The sequence below is a fragment of the Geotrypetes seraphini genome, chromosome 9 (genome assembly GCF_902459505.1).
Source record: "Geotrypetes seraphini chromosome 9, aGeoSer1.1, whole genome shotgun sequence".
NCBI classification, from domain to species: Eukaryota; Metazoa; Chordata; class Amphibia; order Gymnophiona; family Dermophiidae; genus Geotrypetes; species Geotrypetes seraphini.
This window is the reverse complement of record NC_047092.1, coordinates 67,254,697-67,278,439: the sequence shown is the minus strand read 5'-3', so window position 1 is coordinate 67,278,439 and position 23,743 is coordinate 67,254,697. Positions and strand designations below refer to the sequence as shown.

The following is a 23,743-nucleotide window of genomic DNA, read 5'->3' as shown; positions in this document are numbered from 1 at the left end:
CAAAATCAAAGTAATCAAAGCCTCATTCGCTTCAACAGGAAAATGTTCATCCTGTATTACCTGAGAATAATAATTCCTAAGAAAAGGACTTAACTGTTCTGATAATAGCTTATAAAATTCTACCTCAATAACATCCAAGATTAGCATTTGCAAATATTGTGTACTTTGTTCCAGGGGATCTCTTGCTATTGTGCCTCCATACTGTTAGTGCAGGCTGAGTCTCCTTGTTTTTAGTGTTTTATCGTTTATTATGTTTACAAAACCTGTTTGATTATTGTTATGAGGTTTATTAATAAGAGCAGATTAGACTTGTTTACTCAGGGATTTTCTCCGTACCCATTTCTTTTCTGTGTCCTCTACAGGAATGGCTATCTTCTTTGTCAATATTGCAAACGGTGAAGTGGAGAAATATAAATAAAGTAGTGCAAAAAACTCCACTTAAAAGTAGCTGAGAGTCTGCTCAAATGGAAGAAAAAGCCTCAGGTTTTATTGGCAGAGCTCAAGCTCAAACCACCACCTCCACATCATTGGCTAAAAAACTTCCATAAAGTGGCAACTCGCTATTGAGGTTTAAAATAATTGAGGACTGAGATATTTTGCAACTGAAACCACTGTGAGTGTTTAAACTCAAGCCCGATTGCGATGACTGGTAGAAAAACTGAGCCAGTGGCATCAAACACATGTGTAGTGAAGTTTGATCCAAAATCACACCAATTGAGCAAGATTCTACACAAACACTGGTCCCTGGTTACAATGCTTCCTCCTTTTAAAAATCATGAATTAAGATTAGCTTATAGAAGAGGCAGTAATTTGAAAGAAGAACTGAGTCCAGCAGTATTACATGACAGTAACCCGGAGAGCATTATTTCACTGTTGCATACTGCCTGTGGACACTGTAAAAACTGTGCCATTATGACCATAACATCTGAATTCATAAATCCATTGAACCAAAAAAAGTATGTGTTTAAACATAGGACCACCTGTGAGACCAGCTTTGTAGTTTACTGCATTGTTTGTCCTTGTTCTAAAGTGTATGTTGGTCAGATTTCCAGGCAGCTGAGATTACGTTTGAATGAACACAAGAGTGCACTTAAAAGGCTATTTCGACAAGCCCCTATAGTGCAGCACTACTTGGATTTGAAACATGATTTTTTCCAGTTGAAGTATTGTGTTTTAGACCACATACGACAGGTACCATGTGGAGGAAATAGAGTGTTATACCTCCAGCAGAGAGAGCAATGCTGGATTTTTGAACTAGATACTGCTAGTCCAAAAGGATTAAACACAAGTCTGGATTGGTTTTATTTTTATTAGTCCATTGTCTTCTCCTCTCTCATTTATTTATATATAATAATAAACCTAAGAAAGATAAATAGAAAAAAAAAAAGAATATTTTTCTCTGTTTCACTGCTAGTAGGATTAACATGCCCACTGTAGAATGACTGAGCCTGTCATCCAGTGAGGAGAGGCTAGCAGTTCCCCTGTTGCTGACATAGGAGAGGTGTGGTTGGCTGTTCTTCTTTTGAAAACTGAGACACTGAGGTTCAGCATGCAGGACACTGGTAAGATTGTTAGCACAACGCTGTCAGTAAGTGAACATTTCTAATGAATGCTATCCTGTAAAAACAATAGGATAGAAAGTGACACAGATTAATTACTTTTACGGCTCTGTGAAGATTCAAGCAAGGTCATATTAGCCCTGAAGAAATGGCTTAGTGCTGTGAAACGTTGGCATTTTAACAGACTGCTTTAAACACTCACAGTGGTGTCAGTTGCAAAATATCTCAGTCCTCAATTATTTTAAACCTCAACAGCGAGTTGTCACTCTATGGAAGTTTTTTAGCCAATGATGTAGAGGTGGTGGTTTGAGCTTGAGCTCTGCTAATAAAACCTGAGGCTTTTTCTTCCATTTGAGCAGACTCTCAGCTACCTTTAAGTGGAGTTTTTTTGCATTATCTTCTTTGTCACACACTGGAAGTTGGAGGGCAGTCTAGAATGTAAGAGAGGAAGAGCAAAAAGCTATGCTAATGAGGGTTCCTACAAGAAATCTTGTGAGATGGGATTGACCACTTGAGTGTTCAGGAATAGAGTGAGATTACCAAGAAAGAAAGAAGATTACCAAGGTAAGAACCTAATCTTTCCATACAACTGAGAGAGATTACAAATGGTGCCAAAAAATTGTGATAGGCAGCACGAATATAGATTGCACATAGTAGGAGAGAGAATGTGTAAGGATTAATGTAATGTTTCTTTCTTACTTATGCACCTGTTTTATCATGTGACAGTTTATTGGTTAGAGTTCAGCTTTTCACCATCCATTTTGCTGGGTTTTTTTGTTTATTTTTTTGCAGAATTTCTTCCCTCTGTAGTGGATTTCAAACAGAAATTCTTTCAGTAACTCTTTCCTTGATCAGAGGAAATATGTGTCTAGTCAATCCAGTATCTCCAGAAAATCTTGGTAACTTTTCTGTTTTCTACAACTCACCTATAATATTTGTTAATGTTACTGCTTTAATATTATAGTAATGAAAGTATTGTACTAATTATTTTTATTATCTCAGTTTAAAGAACTAAGAAGGGATGATACAATTTGTTATCTGGCTAGCGATAGGCACACACATTATGCAGCATGTTTTTCCTACTTCAGTTTTTGTTCAAGGGGAATCTGAAGTATATACAGTGGTACCTCGGTTTACGAGTGCACCGGTTTGTGAGTGTTTTGCAAGTCGAGCAAAACATGTGCAAAATTGGCACCTCGGAAACCAAGCATGGCGATCTGGCACCCCCCACCCCCCCCCCGGCGATCCGGCACCCTCCCCCTGCGATCCGGCACTCCCCACCCCCCCGCCGCGATCGGGCACCCCCCCTGCCGCTTCTTACAGTCATCGGCACCGGCATGTCCTGTGCTTGGTGCCGGTGCCCGAAGATCGGCCTCCTCTTCTGCTGGGCCTTGAGCATCTGCGCATGCTCAAGGCCTGTGAGTTCACGTGTGTTGTCAGTAAATTTACTCAACTAGATACTCAACTAGATAGGGAAAAAACCTCATCGGCACTCTGTTATTCACTTCCTTCTTGTTTCGTCTTTGCCTGGTCCATACCTGCTAACGTAAAGCTAGCTGGCGTTTCGCTGTGTAGCTGCATCAGGGCAGTGGACTCTCGGCAAAATTGTTAACGTTCAGATTAACAATTTCACCGAGAGTCCACCGCCCTGACTCAGCTACATAACAAAACGCCAGCTAGCTTTACGTTGGCAGGTACGGACCAGGCAAAGACGAAATAAGAAGGAAGTAATAACAGAACAACAAGAATTCCCTGCCTAATAGAGCTAAGTTCTTTATATGAATCATATAAGAATATTTTTGAACATTTATGTGGTACCAATAGGCAGGAGGGGGGAGAATGCCGATGAGGTTTTTTCCCTATCTAGTATGGTTGTTGAGTAAATTTACTGACAACACACGGGGATCTGAGGCCTCTCTTCTTTACTAAAACAATTAACTTTGTAAGCATTAGTTTATCAGAGATAAATGTAATAGCTGAACACTTGTCACTGTATTCATTTATTTTTTGAAATTATTGAGATCATACATGAGAGGTATTTTTGTGAATTCATAGATTAATCTCTCTGGTCCTATATATATATATGACACTTCCAATAGTCACCTTGTTTTCTTTATATAAAACAATGTTTACTTAAACTGTCAGCTGATGCTGCATAGTGAACACTTTTACCTACAGCTTAGGTCTCAGTGAAAATTCACGGAGCAACTGTATGAGAGACCATCATTGTTGTTCACAGTCTCACCCACCATATTGCAAATATTAAATAACATAAAATAAAATGAAACAAAAAACCAACTTAGCTTTAAACTGATGTGGATAATTCACACAACTGTTCCGGGCTCCTCCTTTAATTCATATTACCGCATACAGATACACAGCTGACACCCCAACCTAGGTTTCACCCGTTGGCTTCTTCAGGAGGGGTGCTAAAAATACAAAATAGCTAGAATCAACACTAAGCACATCAGCTTACCTACTACCTCCTGAACTTACTTTTAAACTCTTCAAATGCACATTACAATCACTCACTCTACAGCTTACTGGGACAGGCACTCCAAACTGCACACAGACACGCTACTGGCAACGGATTGCACACCGGCAGGCCCCGCCCTTTATACACACCACCCTCTGAATCGTCACTGACAACGTCAAGACAGGGAGACACTCCCCTTATAGTTGAAACCAATCGATTTCGTTGTTTAACCCCGCAGGGGCCAAGGTATGCCACTGAAAAATAAACTTCTGCTCCAAATACAATAAGTGCTGAGTAACATTTCCTGTTTCCCTATAGGCACGCACTAATATAGTATACTTCAAGTCCTCTATCAAGTGCTGCTGCTCCAGCTAATGGCTCACCAATGGAGCCGAAACACGTTTATATCTAATGTTACTCAAATGCTTGGCGATGCGAATTTGAACTGCCCGCCGAGTATGCCCTATGTAGTATAAACCACAAGGGCATATAATACAGTACACTACTGCTTGAGATTGACAATTAGTGCCAGTTCTTAAATAAAACTTCCTACTCCCTGATTGAGGAATTAACAATTGGTCAGTGTTGAGGACATGGGAGCAATATACACATTGATGACAACATACATGAGAACCCCCTCTAACCTGCTGGGAAGGATCACGATGTTTAAGAATTTGACCCAAATTATGACCCCGAGTATAGGCAAACAAGGGACTTTCCCTCATGCTCTCATGAACCTGCAACACCGACCAATGCTTTAAAATAATTTGTCTAATCTGTTGACTCCGACTGGAGTAAGGGAGTACGCATACCAAGGCCCCACCTCTCCTATTTTCTTGAGGATGGAATAACCACTCCCTCCGACAATTGCGAGCTCTTTTCCATGCCAACCTGACTACCCTTGAAGGATAGCCCCGCTCTATGAACTTTCAATATAATAGCATGGCCTGCTGGTGGAAATCCAACTCATCAGAACAGATCCTCCGCAATCTTAGAAATTGCCCCACCGGTATGCTATCACGGAGGAGTTTTGGATGAAAACTGTGGTAATGAAGGAGCGTGTTACGATCGGAGGGTTTCCTATATAAAATGGTATCATAATGCACCTGAGAATTAATATTAGATTTCACTACTTGAATATCCAAAAAGGATACCATATTACTGCTCACATCATAAGTGAGCATTATGTTGGAATCTACTTGATTCAACTCCTTAAGGAATTCCTCCAATTCGTCACGCTCCCCATTCCACATGAAAAAGATATCGTCTGTATATCTTCTTCACAGGCCAACTTTACTAAACCACCGAGATGTATAAACATGCTTTTCTTCATATTCAGACATATAGAGGCAAGCGACAGAAGGGGCCACTGTAGCCCCCATCGCTACCCCTTTAGTCTGAATGAAGAACCTATTCTCAAAATGGAAATAATTCTGACAAACGACAAATTAAGTCAATGTCCCCACCAGTTCCTTCTTTTGTGCTGAAACATTGGATTTATTCACTGCCTGCCTAATAATTGCCAAAGCTGCCGATTGTGGGACATTGGTGTACAGAGCTGAAACATCTGCAGTAACTAAAAATCTACAGTCTTGACCTTCACTCTCCTGTAAACTTTGGAGGAAGTGAGAGGAATCACGTACATAAGACTGAGCAGTACACACTTGTTCACAGAAGAAACTGTCTATATACCTGGAAAGAGGCTCCAGCACAGACCCAATGCCCGCCACAATCGGACGGCCCGGAGGGCACGTGAGGGACTTATGGATTTTAGGGATGAAGTATATATAGGGAGTTTCAGGGAATTCCACATTCAAACATTTAAACTCCCTGCCTGTGATGACTTAAGCTTGACGAGCTGTATTTAATACAGTGTCAATTGCGTCCTTGATGTCTTTAGTAGGATCATTGTCAATCTCCCTAAAGAAACCAACATCCTGCAACTGCCTTAGAGCTTCTACACAATATTGATCATGATCCTATATCATTATCCTGCCGCTTTTATCGGCGCGCTGGATAATGATAGTAGGATCTTGCTGCAATGACCGTAACATGCTAAACTGCTACAAAGATAAATTTGAACCACATTTTATATGCAAAGTCTCAGATAGTTCAGCATCCTGTAACACTGCTTTTTCAAAAGCTGCCACGGAAACGTCTGGTGCTCCAGGGGGAATCCACTTGGATTTCAACTTCATTCCTCTTGGTAATTCTAAAGGATCTGATGCAGGGGACTTATCAGAAAAGAAAGTTTTTAACGTATTGCCCGAAAAACCTATGTAGGGACGCTCGAGTTTGAAATGCGTCATATTTATTAAAAGGTACAAACGACAGTCCTTTGGCCAGTAGATCCTCCTCAGCCCTGGTGAGTACTCGCGATGATAAATTGAACACCCCCATGTTCACTTGCGGGTTGATTTCTTGGATCTGTTGACCTTGGGTCTCACCACTGGATCCACTGTTTCCATCGCCTCTGCTGGTAGTTGAATTGGTAAGCGTAAAAAAGAATCCGATAAAAGAGGCTGAGATTCTACTGTCTTAACTGCACTCTTTCCTTTTGAAATTAAATTGTCCTCAATATCAGAAGAGGACCCACTAGTAGATAACTTGAACAGCACCTTCTTTCCCGTTTGGCGGCTTTTCCGAATGTTAACTTTCTTGTTCATCCATGGATATACATATCCACGTGTATAATCAATATGATCACGGTGATAGTTTTTGATCTTTATAGCTCTTTGTTCACTAGTATAATTCTTTATCTGTACCTCTAAATCTTGCATACTTTGGGCAAAGGCTTCCTCTGAGACCTAAGCTGTAGGTCTGAGTGTTCACTAAGCAGCATCAGCTGACAGTTGATTTAAGTAAACATTGTTTTATATAAAGAAAACAAGGTGACTATTGAAAGTGTCTGATATAAGTTATCACCTTGGATAAGTGAATTCCCTTGCAGTTTTAACCTATATATATGTATATCTATCTATCTATCTATCTATGTCTATGTCTATATATTTATGTCTATTTATATATATGTCTATATATATATATGTCTATATATATAGACATAGACATATAGACATAGATATATAGACATAGATATATAGACATAGATATATAGATATATAGATATAGATATATAGATATAGACATATATATAGATATAGACATATATATAGATATAGACATATATATAGATATAGATATATAGATATAGATATATATAGACATGTTGTAGAGAAGTCCCACCCCTGTACTGCTTTGGAGGAGAGAGGTCTAAAAGGAGAGCATCATCCTTGTGAAGTAGGAAATAGTCCTGTAGCCAGGACCTGCCCACTAGGGGATGCAATATCCTCTCACACTGAGGATGTGTCTCCAAGGGCTTCTGCTCTGGAGGGAAACTAAACTAAACCTTAGGTTTTTATACCGTGCCATCTCCATGGTCGTGGAGCTCGGCACGGTTTACAAGGATTGTAATGAGAAAGGAACTCCAGGGAAAGGGTTAGATGAAGATCGTAGTGAAGAAGAATGTTAGACAGCTGTTGTAGTTGGTAATTCGATCATTAGGCATGTAGATAGCTGGGTGGCTGGTGGGCATGAGGATCGCCTGGTCACTTGCCTGCCTGGTACGAAGATGGCAGACCTCACACATCACAAAGATAAGATTTTAGATAGTGCTGGGGAGGAGCTAGCTGTCTTGGTACATGTGACATAGGAAAATATAGGAGGGAGGTTCTGGAAGCCAAATTTAGGCTCTTAATTAGAAAGCTGAAATCCAGATCCTCCAGAGTAGTGTTTTCAGAAATGCTCCTAGTTTCACGCACAGGAACCAGGAGGCAAACAGAGCTCCGAAGTCTCAATGCGTGGTTGAGTCGGTGGTGCGGGGATGAGGGATTTAAATTTGTTAGGAACTGGGCAACCTTCTGGGAAAGGGGGAGCTTGTTACGAAAGGATGGATGCCACCTTAACTGGGATGGAACCAGGTTTCTAGTGCTAACATTTAAAAAGGAGATAGAGCAGCTTTTAAATTGAGATGGGGGGGGGGAAGCTGACAGTCGCCAAGGAGCAGATGGTTCGGTGTGAAGGATACTATTGAAGGATTGAAGGATACTATTGAAACAGGATATTTAGGGAGTCCCAGTAGAGAGGTTGCAATAATGGTTAAAGAAAGCCAGAGTAAAAAACTCTAATTTTCCTTGTCATGTCAACACCCTGTAGATAAAAGGAAAAAGTACAATTTGAAGTGTCTGTATACAAATGCTAGAAGCCTAAAAATTAAAATAGGAGAGTTGGAGTATATAGCATTGAACAATGAGGTAGATATAATAGGCATTTCAGAGACCTGGTGGAAGGAGGACAATCAATGGGACACTATATTAACCTGGATACAAATTATATTGCAAGAATAGAGTAAATCAAATTGGAGGAGGGGGAATTTTGCTATATGTTAGAGGGAATTTGATTAAATAAAATAATCATTCTGCATGACATAGATAGCAGTGTGGAATCCATATGGATAGAAATTCCATGTATGAGGTGGGGAAATAGATATGCTTACTGTCAGCTGAAGCATTATTGGGCCACTTTAGATCAGGAACACTTAGGTAAGCATATGGGAGAGCAATTGCATGCATTTTTAGGGGGTAGAGATTCCACCTGTAAAGAAAGGGGAGGGAGTTCAAAGAATCTGTATGCTGCTTCTTTAATAAAAAAAGATTTAAACATAAGCGAGAAATACAAAAATGTTATTCCAAAGTGTTTTCATATTAAGTTAAAACACAGCTTAATTGCTTTCATGCTGGTTTGTTCTAAGTTACTTATTTTACTAAAGATAGCATTGAAAAGCAGTTAAATTTTATTTGTCTCTTTTACAGGTAGAGCATGTGTGCTCACACATACTCAAGATGGGGTGGAAAAAAAGCAGGCATCTGGTTCATCTGGTAATAAAGGAAGTAGGAAAAAGCCTGCAAATACAACCGAGAGAAGGAGATCTACACGGAACAGCAAAACTAAGGAGACTAGCCAGCTTCCAAGCCCACCTAAATCAAGTAACTCTGGGAGTGATACCCCCAATGGCAATAATTCATCTGTAAATATTGAGACTCCTACAGGTTCTAAAAAACAACATCCTAAACAAAGAGGTAAAAGGGCAGCTAAGAAAACCCCACCAGCTAAAAAAAGATCATCTTCATATCTTGAAGAATTATCATCTAGTGATACACAGAGTGGTGATACTGTTGAGCCTGAAACAGTACCAAAATTCCTTCTCCAGGAAAAAAAAAATCAGTCGGATGGTGAGCTCTCTCCAGCCCATTCTGTGATTGCTCTGGCAACAGCTCCAGAGCAGAACTTTGGTATTGAGATGTCTACAGAACCCACCTGTTTGCAATTAAATGCCCATCTATCTTTGGTACCAGACATAGAGCAGCAGTCTGATGCAGACCTTTCTTCTGTACCAGATCTTCAGCTGCAACCAGATCCAGAATTCCCTCTGACACTGATAGAAAAGCAATATTTGGATGCAGAACACTCTCCAGCACCTGTCTTAGAACGTCAAATTGATACAGAGCTCCTTCCAGCACCAGATCTAGAGCAGCAGATGGATGATGAGTTCTATCCAGCACCAGATCTAGAACGACAAACGGATCTGGCACCGTCCCTTGAGCGGGAGACAGATATTGATCTCTCTCCGGCACCACCCCTTGAGCGGGAGATCGATGTCGAGATCTCTGTAGCACCAACCCTCAAGCGGCAGCCAGGTGCCAAGCTCTCTCCGGTGCTGCCCCTCAAGTGGCATCCAGATTCCAAGCTCTCTCCAGCATTGCCCCTTGAGCGGCAGCCGGATGCTGAGCTTTCTCCGGCACCATCCCTCGAGCGGCAGCTGGATGCTGAGCTCTCTCTGGCGCCACCTCTCGAGCGGCAGCCGGATGCTGAGCTTTCTTCAGCACCTTCCCTCGAGCGGCAACCGGATGCTGAGCTCTCTCCGGCGCCATCCCTCGAACGTCAGCCAGATGCTGAGCTCTCTCCGGCGCCACCCCTTGAGCGGCAACTAGATAATGAGCTTTCTCCGGCGCCACCCCTCGAGAAGCAGCCAGATGCTGAGCTCTCTCCGGCGTCACCCCTCAAGCAGCAGCCAGATGCTGAACTCTCTCCAGCACCACCCCTCGAGCGGCAGATGGATGTACAGCTCTCTCCCGCACCACCTCTTGAGCAGCAGATGGATGTCCAACTCTCTCCTGCACCACCTCTAGAGCGGCAGCCAGATATCAACTGTGTAATTACTAAAGAGACTGCTGTTGACTTTTCAAAGTGTGACCTTGGAAGGCACGAGGAATTTACAGAAAACTGTTCTACAGTACACTGCTCTTTAAAAGACTCAGACATTTGCAGTAGAGAACCTCCTGTATTGTCTCGTGAGGAATATGTTCAAAAAATTGAATCCAGAAGTATAAATGAAAATGTTATTGATTTTGAGAGAGTACTTGCACAGAGTTCTACTGTTGCAGAGAACAGAATGCCATTACATACAGCTGTCAGTAAACTTTTTGAGCATCCAGAATTTGAAACTTCTGAAAGCATATCAAAAGATGTACCAGAATGTATTGTGGAAGAATCTGAACATATTAATTCTGAAAAATTAAGTCATTCTGTGGGTGAAGAATCTTTATTTCTGACTGAGAAGCTGAAAAGTAGGGAACCATGTGAGATAAATACAGAACAATTAAAAGAGTCAGAGAGCAGTACTAAAACAGTCTCAATTCTACATGACTCATTATGCAGTGATCCAAATGAATCTGAGAATGACATGAAAATTAGTATAAAGCAAGAAAAAACAAAAGATCAGATTTCCTCTTTATGCAGTTCTGACAAGAAAGATGAAACGAGAGTACAAGATACAGAGACAAGCCCTGCCTCCATAATGGAAAAAAAAGGTGTCAAAAAGGAGACTCGAACTCGAAAATCTAGATTTCACTCTCCATCTACAACTTGGTCTCCAGATAAGGATAATAGAAGAGAAAATAAGAGATCCCGATCCCGATCAAGACCCCGAGACTTTTCACCAAAACAAAAATCTAGATCTCAAAGCAAAGACAAAGATAATAAAGAAGAACAATGGAGGGATCGCAATAGGGATCGAAGAAACAGGAGGCATTCCAGGTCAAGATCTAGGAGCAGGTCCCAATCTAGATCAAGAACAAGGTGGAGAGATTCTACATTTGAGAGGAACGAGAGAGATGATCGTCCTCTGATTTACAGAGGTTGGTGGAAAAATGACAGCTGGAGAAGTTCTAGAGGAAACTTTAGAGGAAATGACAGATACACAAGAAATGACCAGGAGAGACAAAATGAAAATTTCAGAAAAGAAAGATATGATTTTAACAGAGATGTTGCTGAACATTATTTAGCAGAGAAAAGCAAAAATGACTATCCAGACTGGATAATGGAAAGAATAGAATCTGAAACAGATAGCAGAAATGTAGAAACGTTTAAAGGTTCTCATTGGGAAGGAAACAGATATAATTCAAGAGATTCTTGGACTCAAAATATTAGTTCAGGTTCAAATTGGAATCGTGGTCGAGGTGGCAATCGTGGTCATAGCAAGTTCAGAGGTGGCTTTGGTTATAGAAATCAGAATGAAAATCGGTGGCAAAGCAGACAGCCCCTCTCAGGGAATTTAAACAGTTCAGGAAATGAATCATCGAGGTTCCCAGAACATCAAAACTTCAGGCGTAGAAATGAACACGATTATTTTGACGCACCCAGTGATCGTTCTGGATGGACATCTGCCTCTAGTTGGGCTGTTAGAAAGACTTTACCTGCTGATGTTCAGAATTACTATTCAAAAAGAGGAAAAAACTCTTCAAGTCCGCAAGCTGGATGGTCAAGGCCTGAAGATGAGATATCTGAGCAAGGTATTCAATGCTTTTATGTCTTTTTCAAATGATGTATCATAATCCATTGATCCTGAAATGTTGCAGTTCTTTGTTCAAACTTAAAGGGTCCCTCTCCTCAGTATGGCCTCCTGTCCTCTTTTTATCATTTTATGGATGATAGAGGTCCAAAAATCATTTTTTTACCATATATACTTGACTAAACTGAGATATTTGGGACCAAACATAAGCCCAAAAATTGAGGTCTCAGCTTATAGTCAAATTAAAGAATTTCTGTGTGTCTCCTTCCTCAGTGTTGACTGGTATGTCATGGCCCCTTCCCCCCCTCCCAACCTGTGGTGACCGGAATCCTGGTGTCTCCGTCCCCTGCCTGAATGAGCCGGCGATCTGCTAAATCAAAATCTCCCCCGCTAGACGCTGCCACTAGTACGAAGTATGTTAAAGGTCAAATCTTTACTGGCCGTGAGCAGCGTGCAATGTACTTTCCATTTTCGAAAACCTTACTTCCTATGCAGTAAGGGTATTAGCATTGAAAAATCTGCAGTAAAATATTGCACTGTAGGATAACATCAAAGAGGTTTAATTAGGGTTACCAGGTTTTCCAAATGGAAAATCAGGACCCCCTAGACCCGCCCCCCAGTACCACCCATCCCCACCCTGTTATGCCCCAGCCCTGCCCCCCCACTGCCTGCTCTTATTGGGCAGGAGGGCATCCACACAAGGGCGGATGCCCTCCTGCCCAACGGCGATTTGTTAGAAGCTTTTCAGAACCCGGACAAAGTGCCGGATTTTGAAAAGCTGTCCAGACCTCCGGACATGTCCTCAAAAGGAGGACATGTCTAGGGAAATCCGGACGTCTGGTAACCCTAGGTTTAATTAATAGGAGATAGTGTCAAATGACAGTGCTTAAGCCATCTCCTCACACTGCCACCATCTTGATACTCTCAATACATAGTCTGATTGGTGCAGACTCCTGTCAGTTAAACCTCCTTGTTTTCTAATAGGCTGTTTTGGATGAACCAATATGACAACAAGCTCCATCTACTAGCTTCATGTTAGATAATGGACCAAGCCCACTCTTGCTATCTCCTGTTACTTAAACCTCCTTGAGTAGCATGATCATCATGCAAACCGCATGCAAACTCATCAAATCAGGAATTGTTTCTGATGTACAAAACCACACTAACATTTAACGTGTTTCTTTTTAATTTGGCTTTATAATTTGCTTTAGCACAGGATCTTCTGCTCAGTGCTCAAATAAAGATCCTGTGCAGGAGCAACAGGATCATCTGAGGTAACATATAATAACATAGAGGTCTTTTTATTAAGGTGTGGTAAGAAGTGGGCATAGCGTGCCCTTATGCAGCTTTTTTCTCTAAGGCCATTTTTACCACAACCATAAACATGGCCTTTATCTATTTTTTTTTTTTTTAATTAATGTTCATGCACTAATGTTGCCATTAGTGTGCATCCATTAAAAAAAAGTTTTGTGTGTAATTACCATACCCCATTAAAAAGGCGTTAAGGGCTCATGCTGTTTCTGTGCTAATCAGTATATAATAGACCACAAACTGAAGCTCATCCCAGACAAAACAAAATTTCTATTGCTTGAAAAGGACAAAACCCCTTCTACTTGGCTCTTTTCAAAAATATAACACTTCCCGCTTTTTGGTTCCCTGTCCCTCTTTATCTTCCTAGCTCCTTTCCTATAACCCTTCATTGTAGCTCCTTTTCAACCTAACCTTGTAAACCGGGCCGAGCTCTACGCTTGTGGAAATGGCGCGGTATATAAACCTAAGGTTTAGTTTAGTTTAGTTCTATAACCAAACTAGAAATAAATGCCACCAAATATCCCATATAGCCCGTTCTCAAACTCCTAGGAGTAACAATAGATAGATGCTGCACTCTTCAGGTGCAAATCAACAAAATCACACAAAAAGCATTTTTTACCATGTGCAACCTATGCAAAATAAGAAAATTCTTCGACAAAGAATAATACAGACTCATAGTCCAATCCCTAGTCCTAAGTCTAATGGACTACTGCAATATCCTCTACCTACCTTGCTCCACCTACTTAATAAAACAATTACAGACCGTACAGAACACAGCCCTCAGACTGATCTATTCTCTTGGAAAATTTGATGACATCACCAACGCCTACCTAGATTCACACTGGCTACCTATACAAGCCCACATTCTATTCAAACTATACTGCCTATTATTCAAAGCATTAAACGGAACGGAACCCACTCACCTAAGTCTCAAAGAATATACATATGAACGGATAGCTTTATTTTAACTTGGGGGAAAGATGGAGGACAGGAACTAGGCAGCCATCTGGAACTGTGACATCACTTCCTCTCCTATTCCATGCAATTTTGGTCACTGGTTTTGTTCTTACCTCCCCCAGGAGGATATTCCATGCATCCTCTACCCTCTCCATGAAAAAAATGTTTCTTAATGTTATTCTTAAGTCTACCACCCTTCAACTTCAGTTCCTTTTCTCATCTCTGAAAAAGATCTGTTGTATACAAATGCATCTCAAGTATTCAAATGGCTGTATCATATCTTATCCCAGAACAAGCAGGCAGCCTATTCTCACATATGGGTGACGTCATCCACGGAACCCGGATGCGGACAGCCTCGCAAGCAGACTTGCTTGTAGAAATGTAGAAGTTTCGAGTTAGCTGCACCGCACATGCACGAGTGCCTTCCCGCCCAGCGCAGGGCGAGTCTCCTCAGTTCTCAGTTTTCCGAGGAGCTGAGAAGTCCGTCTTTGACACTCTGCGCTTAACTTTGTTACTTCGTGCCTTCTCTCACCGCGCTTTGTGTTTCTTTTCACGAATCGCTGTGTTAATTTATTTCTTTTCAGGTTTTGTTTTTTTTTTAGACTTTTTTTTTTCTCTCCGTTCAACTGGCGGGGCAGGCCGCAACCTGTGGGCTTCAACTTTTCTGCGGCTATCTTCCCTCCTATGTCCCGGCCAGCAACAGGCTTCAAGAAGTGTAGCCAGTGCCAGTGTGCGATTTCCCTCATGGACTCACACCGTTGGTGCCTCAAGTGCCTTGGGCCTGGCCATAATCCGAAGTCGTGCGAGCGCTGAGCTACTCTTCAACCTTGAGCCCTTAAACATCATCAGATTTTAGTGGAGAAACTTTTCGGAATGGACTCTTCAGTCACACCCTTGACTTTGAGTGCGGCCTTGGTTCCATCTTCCACCGAGGGTCCTCCTGCTTTCACGACTCCGACCTCGAGTCTCATCAGACCTTCCTTGTTTGGGACGTCTCTCACCTCGAGTAAACCTGCTGTATCTTCCCCTGAACCCTCAGGTCAGATAGCTCAGCAGAAAGTTCCGGCAATGGTCTTCAAGCTTTCCATGACTTCTAAGTCGAACCACATTTCTACTGCCACCTTGGAGCATATAGCCGCAGCTATTGGTCCGGTTTCAGATGCGGATCCATCTTTGCCAGCTTCTTTCCAGACCATGTTAGAGAAGCAATTTGTTCAGTTACTGACCAAATTTGGACCGACACTGTCTTCTCTAATCCAGCCTGGGCAACCTGCAGACTACCACAAGGTCGAGCCTCTACCTATGCCTCGAGCTGAACCTTTACACTCTATGCAGGGATCCGAGTCTTTGTGATTGTCTGGTCTGGCATCTATGCACTCTATGCAAGGAGTAGATTCTTTGTGAGTGCCTCGACAGGAATCCTCATACTCCATACAAGGAGCAGAGTCTTTGGGAGTGCTTCAAGATTCCTCCATCAAACCTCCTGAGTTTCGATCTACAGCTTCTAGCCCTATCCATTTACCGGTAGCATTGCCTGCTTCCATCTCTAGGGCGAAGTCTCCTCGATCCTCGATACCTGCTTCTAAACACCACTCTCGTCGTCGATCGAGGCCTTCATCAAGGCACACTTACAGGCATAGCTCTTTTTCCAAAGAGTGTCCTTCTTCATCTAAGCCTCATTCCACACCTGCTAGCTCTTCTAGACCACCGACTCCTTGATCGAGGTCTCCGCTGCTTCCATTGCCTCGTCCAAGTCTCCATATTCTTTTGATGATCATTTCCCTGGTGAGGCTTCACCTCTGACCCAGGCCGCCTTGAGGTCATTGAGTCCCTCTCGAGGCAAGGCCTTGGCGGATCAGCTGTCTTTCTCTTTGTTTCTTCGCCTGATGACCTGGAACTTCAATTAGATGCTGGTTCTAAATACTCTAAGGAGTATCTCAAGGTCATGCATCTCCCTCAACCTCCTGAAGAGTCACTTAAGCTTCCTCTTCACAAGCTTTTGTCTCAGACTTTCACATGCTGCCTGAAGACTCCTTATACCATTCCTGCTGTTCCAGGCAAATTGGACTCCAGGTATAGAACTCTGTATTTCAAAGGATTTGGGAATTTGCAGTTGTCTCTGTCCTCTCTTCCACCCCATAGGAGGTTGTCTCCATCATTTTTATCACCAATGGGAGACCATTACATCTGACCTCTGGGTGCTGTCAATCATCAGAGAAGGATACTCTCTTCATTTCACTCAGGTTCCACCAGAGCTTCCTCCAAGAGAGTATCCTTCGAGTCCATCCCAGACCGCCCTTCTTCTTCAGGAAGCTCAAGCTCTGCTTCGTCTCCGTGCCATCGAACCAGTTCCTTTGGAACAGCAGAACAGGGGGTTTTTCTCCCGTTACTTCCTAGATCTGAAGAAGACGGGCGATCTTCGACCCATTCTGGATCTCAGGGCGCTCAATAAATTTTTAGTCAAAGAAAAATTTTGCATGTTATCCCTGGCGTCCCTATACCCCCTTCTAGATCAGAATGATTGGTTATGTTCTCTGGATCTCAAGGAGGCGTATACCCATATTTCCATTCATCTGGCCTCTCATCAATTTCTCAGATTTTGGGTAGGGAATATGCATTACCAATACAGATTGCTACCCTTTGGCCTGACTTCATCTCCCAGAGTGTTCACCAAGTGCCTGGTGGTGATAGCAGCAGCTCTAAGGAACCATGGTCTTCAGGTGTTTCCCTACCTAGACGACTGGCTCATCACTAATTCAACATATCAGGGGGTTATTGTAGCGACCCAACAGACTACGTGGTTCCTACAAAGCTTGGGTTTCGAAATCAACTTTCCCAAATCCCAACTTCAGCCCTCTCAGAATCTACAGTTCATCGGAGCTGTTCTAGATACTATCCAACTAAGAGCATTCCTTCTGCAACAACGTCTGGAGGCTGTTCTTCAACTATCATGCAGTGTCTTCCCGCTCTTCAATATCAGTGAGACACATGATGACACTCCTAGGTCACATGGCCTCTACAGTACACATGACTCCTTTTGCCAGACTTCACCTGAGAATTCCTCAGTGGACCCTGGCATCTCAGTGGACGCAGGCTTGTGACCCAGTCTCTCGACACATTACAGACACTCCTTCGTTGAGACAGTCTCTCCACTGGTGGATGCTCTCTTCCAATCTCTCCAGAGGCTTGCTGTTTCAAATGCCCCCTCATCAGAAGGTCCTCACAACAGATTCCTCGACCTACGCTTAGGGGGCTCATCTCAGTGGTCTCCGTACTCAAGGCCACTGGACCAGTAAGGATCGTCAATGCCACATCAATCTGTTGGAACTCAGAGAGATCTTCAATGCTCTCAAAGCTTTTCAACATCTTCTTTATAACCAGGTAGTCCTCATTCGGATGGACAACCAAGTCGCCATGTACTATGTCAACAAACAGGGGGGGACGGGATCTCCCTCTCTTTGTCAAAAAGCTCTGAAGGTTTGGGACTGGGAAATCCTCCACAACACCTTCCTCAAAGCTGTTTACTTCCAAGGGGCGAAAAACTGTTTGGTGGACAAATTGAGTTATCTTCTGCTACCTCATGAATAGACACTCAATTTCTTCACATGAAGACACGTCTTCATCACATTTTTTCACAGTGGGGAACGCTTCAGATAGATCTCTTTGCAGCTCCCCATAACCCCAAACTGCCTCAATTCTGCTCCAGGATATATTCTCCTCATCGCCTCAAGGCAGATGTTTTTCTACTGGAATGGACAAATCTTTTTCTTTATGCATTCCCTCCATTCCCTCTCATTCTCAACACTCTTGTCAAGTTGAAGAACGATTATGCCACCATGATTCTGATAGCTCCTCGGTGGCCGAGATAATCTTGGTACTCCCTTCTACTTCAACTCAGCAGCAGGGTGCCATACCTTCTACCAGTCTTTCTCTCTCTGCCTACACAGAGTCAAGGATCTCTACTTCATCCCAACCTACAGCCTCTACACCTGACAGCTTGGTAGTGGTACCTCTCAACATAACTCCTCTTCAGTTTTCTCAACTTGTAAGAGACATTTTAGAGCAAGGGTCCCCAAAGTCCCTCCTTGAGGGCAGAATCCAGTCGGGTTTTCAGGATTTCCTCAATGAATATGCATTGAAAGCAGTGCATGCACATAGATCTCATGCATATTCATTGGGGAAATCTTGAAAACCTGACTGGATTCGGCCCTCAAGGAGGGACTTTGGAGACCCCTGTTTTAGAGTCTTCTAGAAAGCCTGCCACTAGACAATGCTACTACCAAAAATGGACTAGATTTTCTACGTGGTGCATCTCTCATGATAAAGAGTCTTAAGATTCCTCCTTAATACTAACATTTTATTTGTATATTTTATTAGTATATGTTTTTATTGCTGTACATCGCCTAGCAATTTGAATAGGCGATTCATCAAGAACAAATAAACCTGAACCTTATCTTCTGTTCTAGATTATCTTTTGCACTTATCCAACTCTGGCCTGAAGTCTACATTGATCCGAGTCCATCTCAGTGCAATTGCTGCTTTCCATCAGCCTATTGAAGGGAAACCCCTCTTTGCTCATCTGGTGGTTTCCAGATTTATGAAAGGCCTTTTCAATGTCAAACCTCCTCTCAAACCGCCTCCAGTGGTTTGGAATCTCAATGTTGTTCTTGCTCAATTGATGAAGCCTCCATTTGAGCCAATGTCTATGGCTCATCTTAAGTATCTTACTTGGAAAGTGGTCTTTCTCATTGCCCTCACATCTTCTCGACGAGTCAGTGAGCTGCAAGGGTTGGTTTTCCATCATGACAAGGTGGTCCTCCGTACTCATCTTAAATTCATACATAAAGTGGTTTCAGAATTTTATCTCAACCAATCTATTGTACTTCCAGTGTTTTTTCCAAGACCTCATTCTCATCCTGGAGAATCAGTTCTTCATACTCTGGACTGTAAGCGTGCTTTGGCCTTCTACTTGGAACACACCAAACCACAAAGAACTGCTCCTCAACTGTTTGTTTCCTTTGATCCGAACAAGTTGGGACATCCAATCTCTAATCATACCATCTCCAACTGGATGGCTGCTTGTATCTCTGCTATGCCCAGGCTGGATTACAACTACAGAGTTGAGTCACAGCCCACAGTCAGAGCAATGGCAGCTTCAGTGGCCTTCCTCAGATCTACACCTATTGAAGAAATTTGCAAAGCTGCTACCTGGTCCTCGGTTCATACTTTCACTTCTCACTATTGTCTGGATGTTTTTTCCAGACGGGATGGCCATTTTGGCCAGAGAGTATTACAAAATTTATTCTCCTAAGTTGCCAACATTCCCACCATCTCATTCTGGTTAGCTTGGAGGTTACCCATATGTGAGAATAGGCTGCCTGCTTGTCCTGGGATAAAGCACAGTTGCTTACCCTAACAGTTGTTATCCAGGGACAGCAGGCAGCCATTCTCACAACCCACCCACCTCCCCTGGTTGGCTTCTCTGCTAGCTATCTGAACTGAGGAGACTCGCCCTGCACTGGACGGGAAGGCACTCACGCATGCGTGGTGCGGCTAACTCGAAACTTCTACGTTTCTACAAGCAAGTCTGCTTGCGAGGCTGTCCGTATCCGGGCTCCGTGGATGACGTCACCCATATGTGAGAATAGCTGCTCGCTGTCCCTGGATAACATTTGTTAGGAAGTAACTGTGCTTTCCCTATCCCTCCTTTCCTCTAGAGCAGGGGTGTGCAACCGTAATCATGAAGACATAATCCAGTTAGATTTTCAGAATTTCCCCAATGAATATTGTCACCAGGCGCAGTCTTGCCAATGCGGATTTGGCCAGTAGAGTCCGAAGCATACATTGCTGACCGAGCGGTTATCAGTTTTTTGGAGTGGTGGTCAAGTGATACTATTTGATTGCACAGTTTCTTTAAATTCAAAATCAGTCTTTATTTCAAAAGAAAATAGTCAAAATCATTCTCAACAGTTGATTATGCAAGCACTGTTAAAATTGTTCACAAAACTCAAGAAAATCAAAGATCAAAATTCTTCACCAAAGAGATTTATTTTCACCGAGGATTCTCTCTTATTAGTGACACAAAGCTTTTCCAATGCTTTATCAGTGCTTAAGTCCAACACCAAAACTTCATTAGTCCAAACAAGAATCCAAAAAATCAAAATGGCTTCCAAAAATAGGCCTAATAGGCCTGGGCCTACCCTAAGGCAGGTCTTCAGTTTAGTTCACTTCCATCTGGGTGCTAAACCTTCCAGACTGGGAGCACATTCAATTATCTTTCATAAACTTCCATTTCAGTTATGCTTCAAAAGGCAGTGCCTGCACTGGATTTGCCTCACTGAGTTTTCCTTCGCTAGCCAAACTCAGGGGCAGAAAGGTACCTCCTCCCATACTGACCGATGGCTGTGGTCCCTCCCCTAAAATCCAACTACACAGTTAGAGGTCACTGCCCTTGCTGTGCAGTACTAATTGCCCCATTATTAGAGGAAAAAAATAACTTTCTCTTCTAGTTTCACACTCATAAGAACATAAGAAGTTGCCTCCGCTGAGGCAGACCAGAGGTCCATCTCGCCCAGCGGTCCGCTCCCGCGGCGTCTCATCAGGCCCATTGCCTGAGCAGTGGTCCCAGACTATCCCTATAACCTACCTCTACTCCTATCTGTACCCCTCAATTCCTTTATCCTCTAGGAACCTATCCAAACCTTCTTTGAAGCCTTGTAACGTGCTCCGGCCTATCACAGCTTCCGGAAGCGCATTCCATGTATCCACCACCCTCTGGGTGAAAAAGAACTTTCTGGCATTTGTTCTAAACCTGTCCCCTTTTAATTTCTCCGAGTGCCCCCTTGTACTTGTGGTTCCCCATAATCTGAAAAATCTGTCCCTATCTACCTTTTCTATACCCTTCAGGATCTTGAAGGTTTCTATCATGTCTCCTCTAAGTCTCCGCTTTTCCAGGGAGAACAGCCCCAGCTTTTTCAATCTGTCAGTAAATGAGAGGTTTTCCATACCCCTTATCAGTTTAGTTGCTCTTCTCTGGACTCCCTCAAGTACCGCCATGTCCTTCTTGAGGTACGGCGACCAGTACTGGACACAGTACTCCAGATGCGGTCGCACCATTGCACGATACAGTGGCAGGATGACCTCCTTCGTCCTGGTCGCGATACCCTTCTTAATGATACCCAACATTTTGTTTGCTTTTCTTGAGGCTGTGGCGCACTGTGCCGACGCCTTCAAAGTTGTGTCTACCATCACTCCCAGGTCTCTTTCAAGGTTACTTACCCCTAGCAGTGATCCCCCCATTTTGTAGCTGAACATCGGGTTCTTTTTCCCTACATGCATGACCTTGCATTTCCCTACGTTAAAGTTCATTTGCCACTTTTTGGCCCATTCTTCTAGTGTCGTTAGGTCCCTTTGCAGATCTTCACAGTCTTCCATGGTTTCAACCCTGCGGTAGAGTTTGGTGTCATCCGCAAATTTAATAACTTCGCAATTTGTTCCCGCCTCCAAAGGATTTTAAAGTTCTAGAACAGCAGAATATAACACCTAATTTCTTTGGGCAGCCTGCCACAGTCAATACTGGTAGAAAGCAAACATTGCGTTCCTGCCAAACTACAAGTTTATTATAATGTCCAGGTTCAACATAGCCTTAATTCAAACACAGTCTGTTTCCATGGCATAATCCACTGCCTCTTGAATTAGCTTCATCAAATTCCATGACTTCTTCTGGCCACACGTTTTCAGCCATATCAGCCAGGTAATCATCAAGCATCTCAGTATCAAAATTATTACTAACAACATTAGTATCAGTCCTGCCCTGTGTCTTGAATTGTGGTGTGCTCCTTCTTGCTCTAGGCATAGGTTTTTCCACTTTGCTCCATTCTCCTTCACGATTGTGGTGGTTCTGTGGTTGCCTCCCTTCTGCTTCAACCTGCCTGTTCTTATAGGGACTTTGGTAAGAAACACCAGGTGAGGGAGTGTTCTCTAGAATGTACTGGATGTTGCACTAAAATCAGTTCTCCCATGGCTGTTATGTGTATCCCGATGAACATCCACAGTAGGAACAGTAACTCTGACTCTGCTGGTTCCTACCATTTCTTTTTCCCCCTTTCTCAACCCAGAGCTAGGAGAATACAAAAGGGAAACCTGCTGTTCATAGTTATGACTTCCCAGTTTATTCCTGGTTCTAGGCTGGGGTGTAGGGGAGCGAGCCAACGGGAACAGCTGCAGGAGGTCTGAGCAAGGCAGGAGCAGGCAAGAGAGAGAGAGAAGTTAGGAGCAGGGGAGAGGAGTACAACGCGAGGCAAGCGCGTGCTGCAGGACCAAGGAGAGAGGAACATCGGGGCAGCTGCGAGAGTAGCTTATCCCACCCCCAGCAAGTCAGCAGCCAGCGTCCGGGTTCCTCCATAAAAGGAGGCGAGCCAACGGGAGCAGCTGCAGGAGGCCTGAGCAAGGCAGGAGCAGGCGAGAGAGAGAGAAGTTAGGAACAGGGGAGAGGAGTACAGCGCGAGGCAAGCGCATGCTGCAGGACCAGGAGAGAGGAACATTGGGGCAGCGGAGAGAGTAGCTACGCCCAACCCCATCGAGTCAGCAGCCAGCGTCCGGGCTCCTCCATAAAAGGAGGCAAGCCATCGGCGCGCAGCAGTTCGGTGTGCGGCGAAGGCGAGCGGCAAAGGTGCCCGCCTTAGCGAGAGCGCCTTTGCGAAGGCCTTAAGAAGGGCCGAGTCGTCAACACAGGGACACCCAGAAGGCAGCAAGGTAAGAACTAAGTTAACACAAAGCTAACACAACCTAACAGGCTAAAGGACAGACCAACTTGCACACCGCCCAACACTTAGCTAGCTAGCAACAGACAACACCCAGTAGAGACAAGTAGCCTGCTCCACCAGGCAGGCCCCAAAGACACAGCCAGGGGCCGCATATACAGATAGCTTAGCAACAGATATTACCCAGCCGAGAGCGTAGTTAGAACAGAAAGCACCCAGCAAAGACACACACAACCAGCAAACAGACAGACCCCAGCAGAAACAAAGCCGGACCTCCATACAGGCCCCACAGACACAGCCAGGCAAACCCAGTCAAAAACACGCAAAACCAGCCCAAAACAGAAAAAAAAAGGCAAGCAGGTAGAAAACTAAACAAAGTAGGCAGACTAACCTACAGTCAGATAACCAGCTACCAGGCAAACCAACACACAGTTAACAAGTCAGCAGCAGGCAAACCAACACACAGATAACCAGTCAGCAAGCAAACCAACTAACACAGACAACCACAGTTTAAGCCCTAGCGGAAGGACAAGAACAGGAATGACTAGAAGTGCCAAGACTTCAATCAAAACCAGCGCCCCGGCAGCAGAAGGGATCCAGATGAAGACCACGGTTTCCATTCAGACTGAAGAGGACTCTGCCCGAGGAATGAAGGAGGTCTCGGTGCAGACCGAAGCTGTGCCCCAGCTGAAGACTTGTCTTTGGTCTCTGTGCAGACAAGAGGACTTCCAACAACTTCATAATGAAGACATCCTGCAAGAACTGACGAGTC

General features: G+C 43.5%; 1 protein-coding gene across 5 annotated transcripts in view; it reads left to right on the top strand.

Moving 5' to 3' along the window:
• The window catches only part of SCAF11 (SR-related CTD associated factor 11), a 543,954-nt gene that overhangs the window by 380,079 nt on the left and 140,132 nt on the right, over nt 1-23,743 (top strand). For all 5 annotated transcript variants that reach the window (XM_033958790.1, XM_033958787.1, XM_033958788.1 and 2 more), the window contains 2 exons: nt 2,352-2,458; nt 8,904-11,942. In XM_033958790.1, coding sequence (XP_033814681.1) covers nt 2,352-2,458; nt 8,904-11,942 — 3,146 coding nt within the window. The remainder of the gene's footprint in view (nt 1-2,351; nt 2,459-8,903; nt 11,943-23,743) is intronic.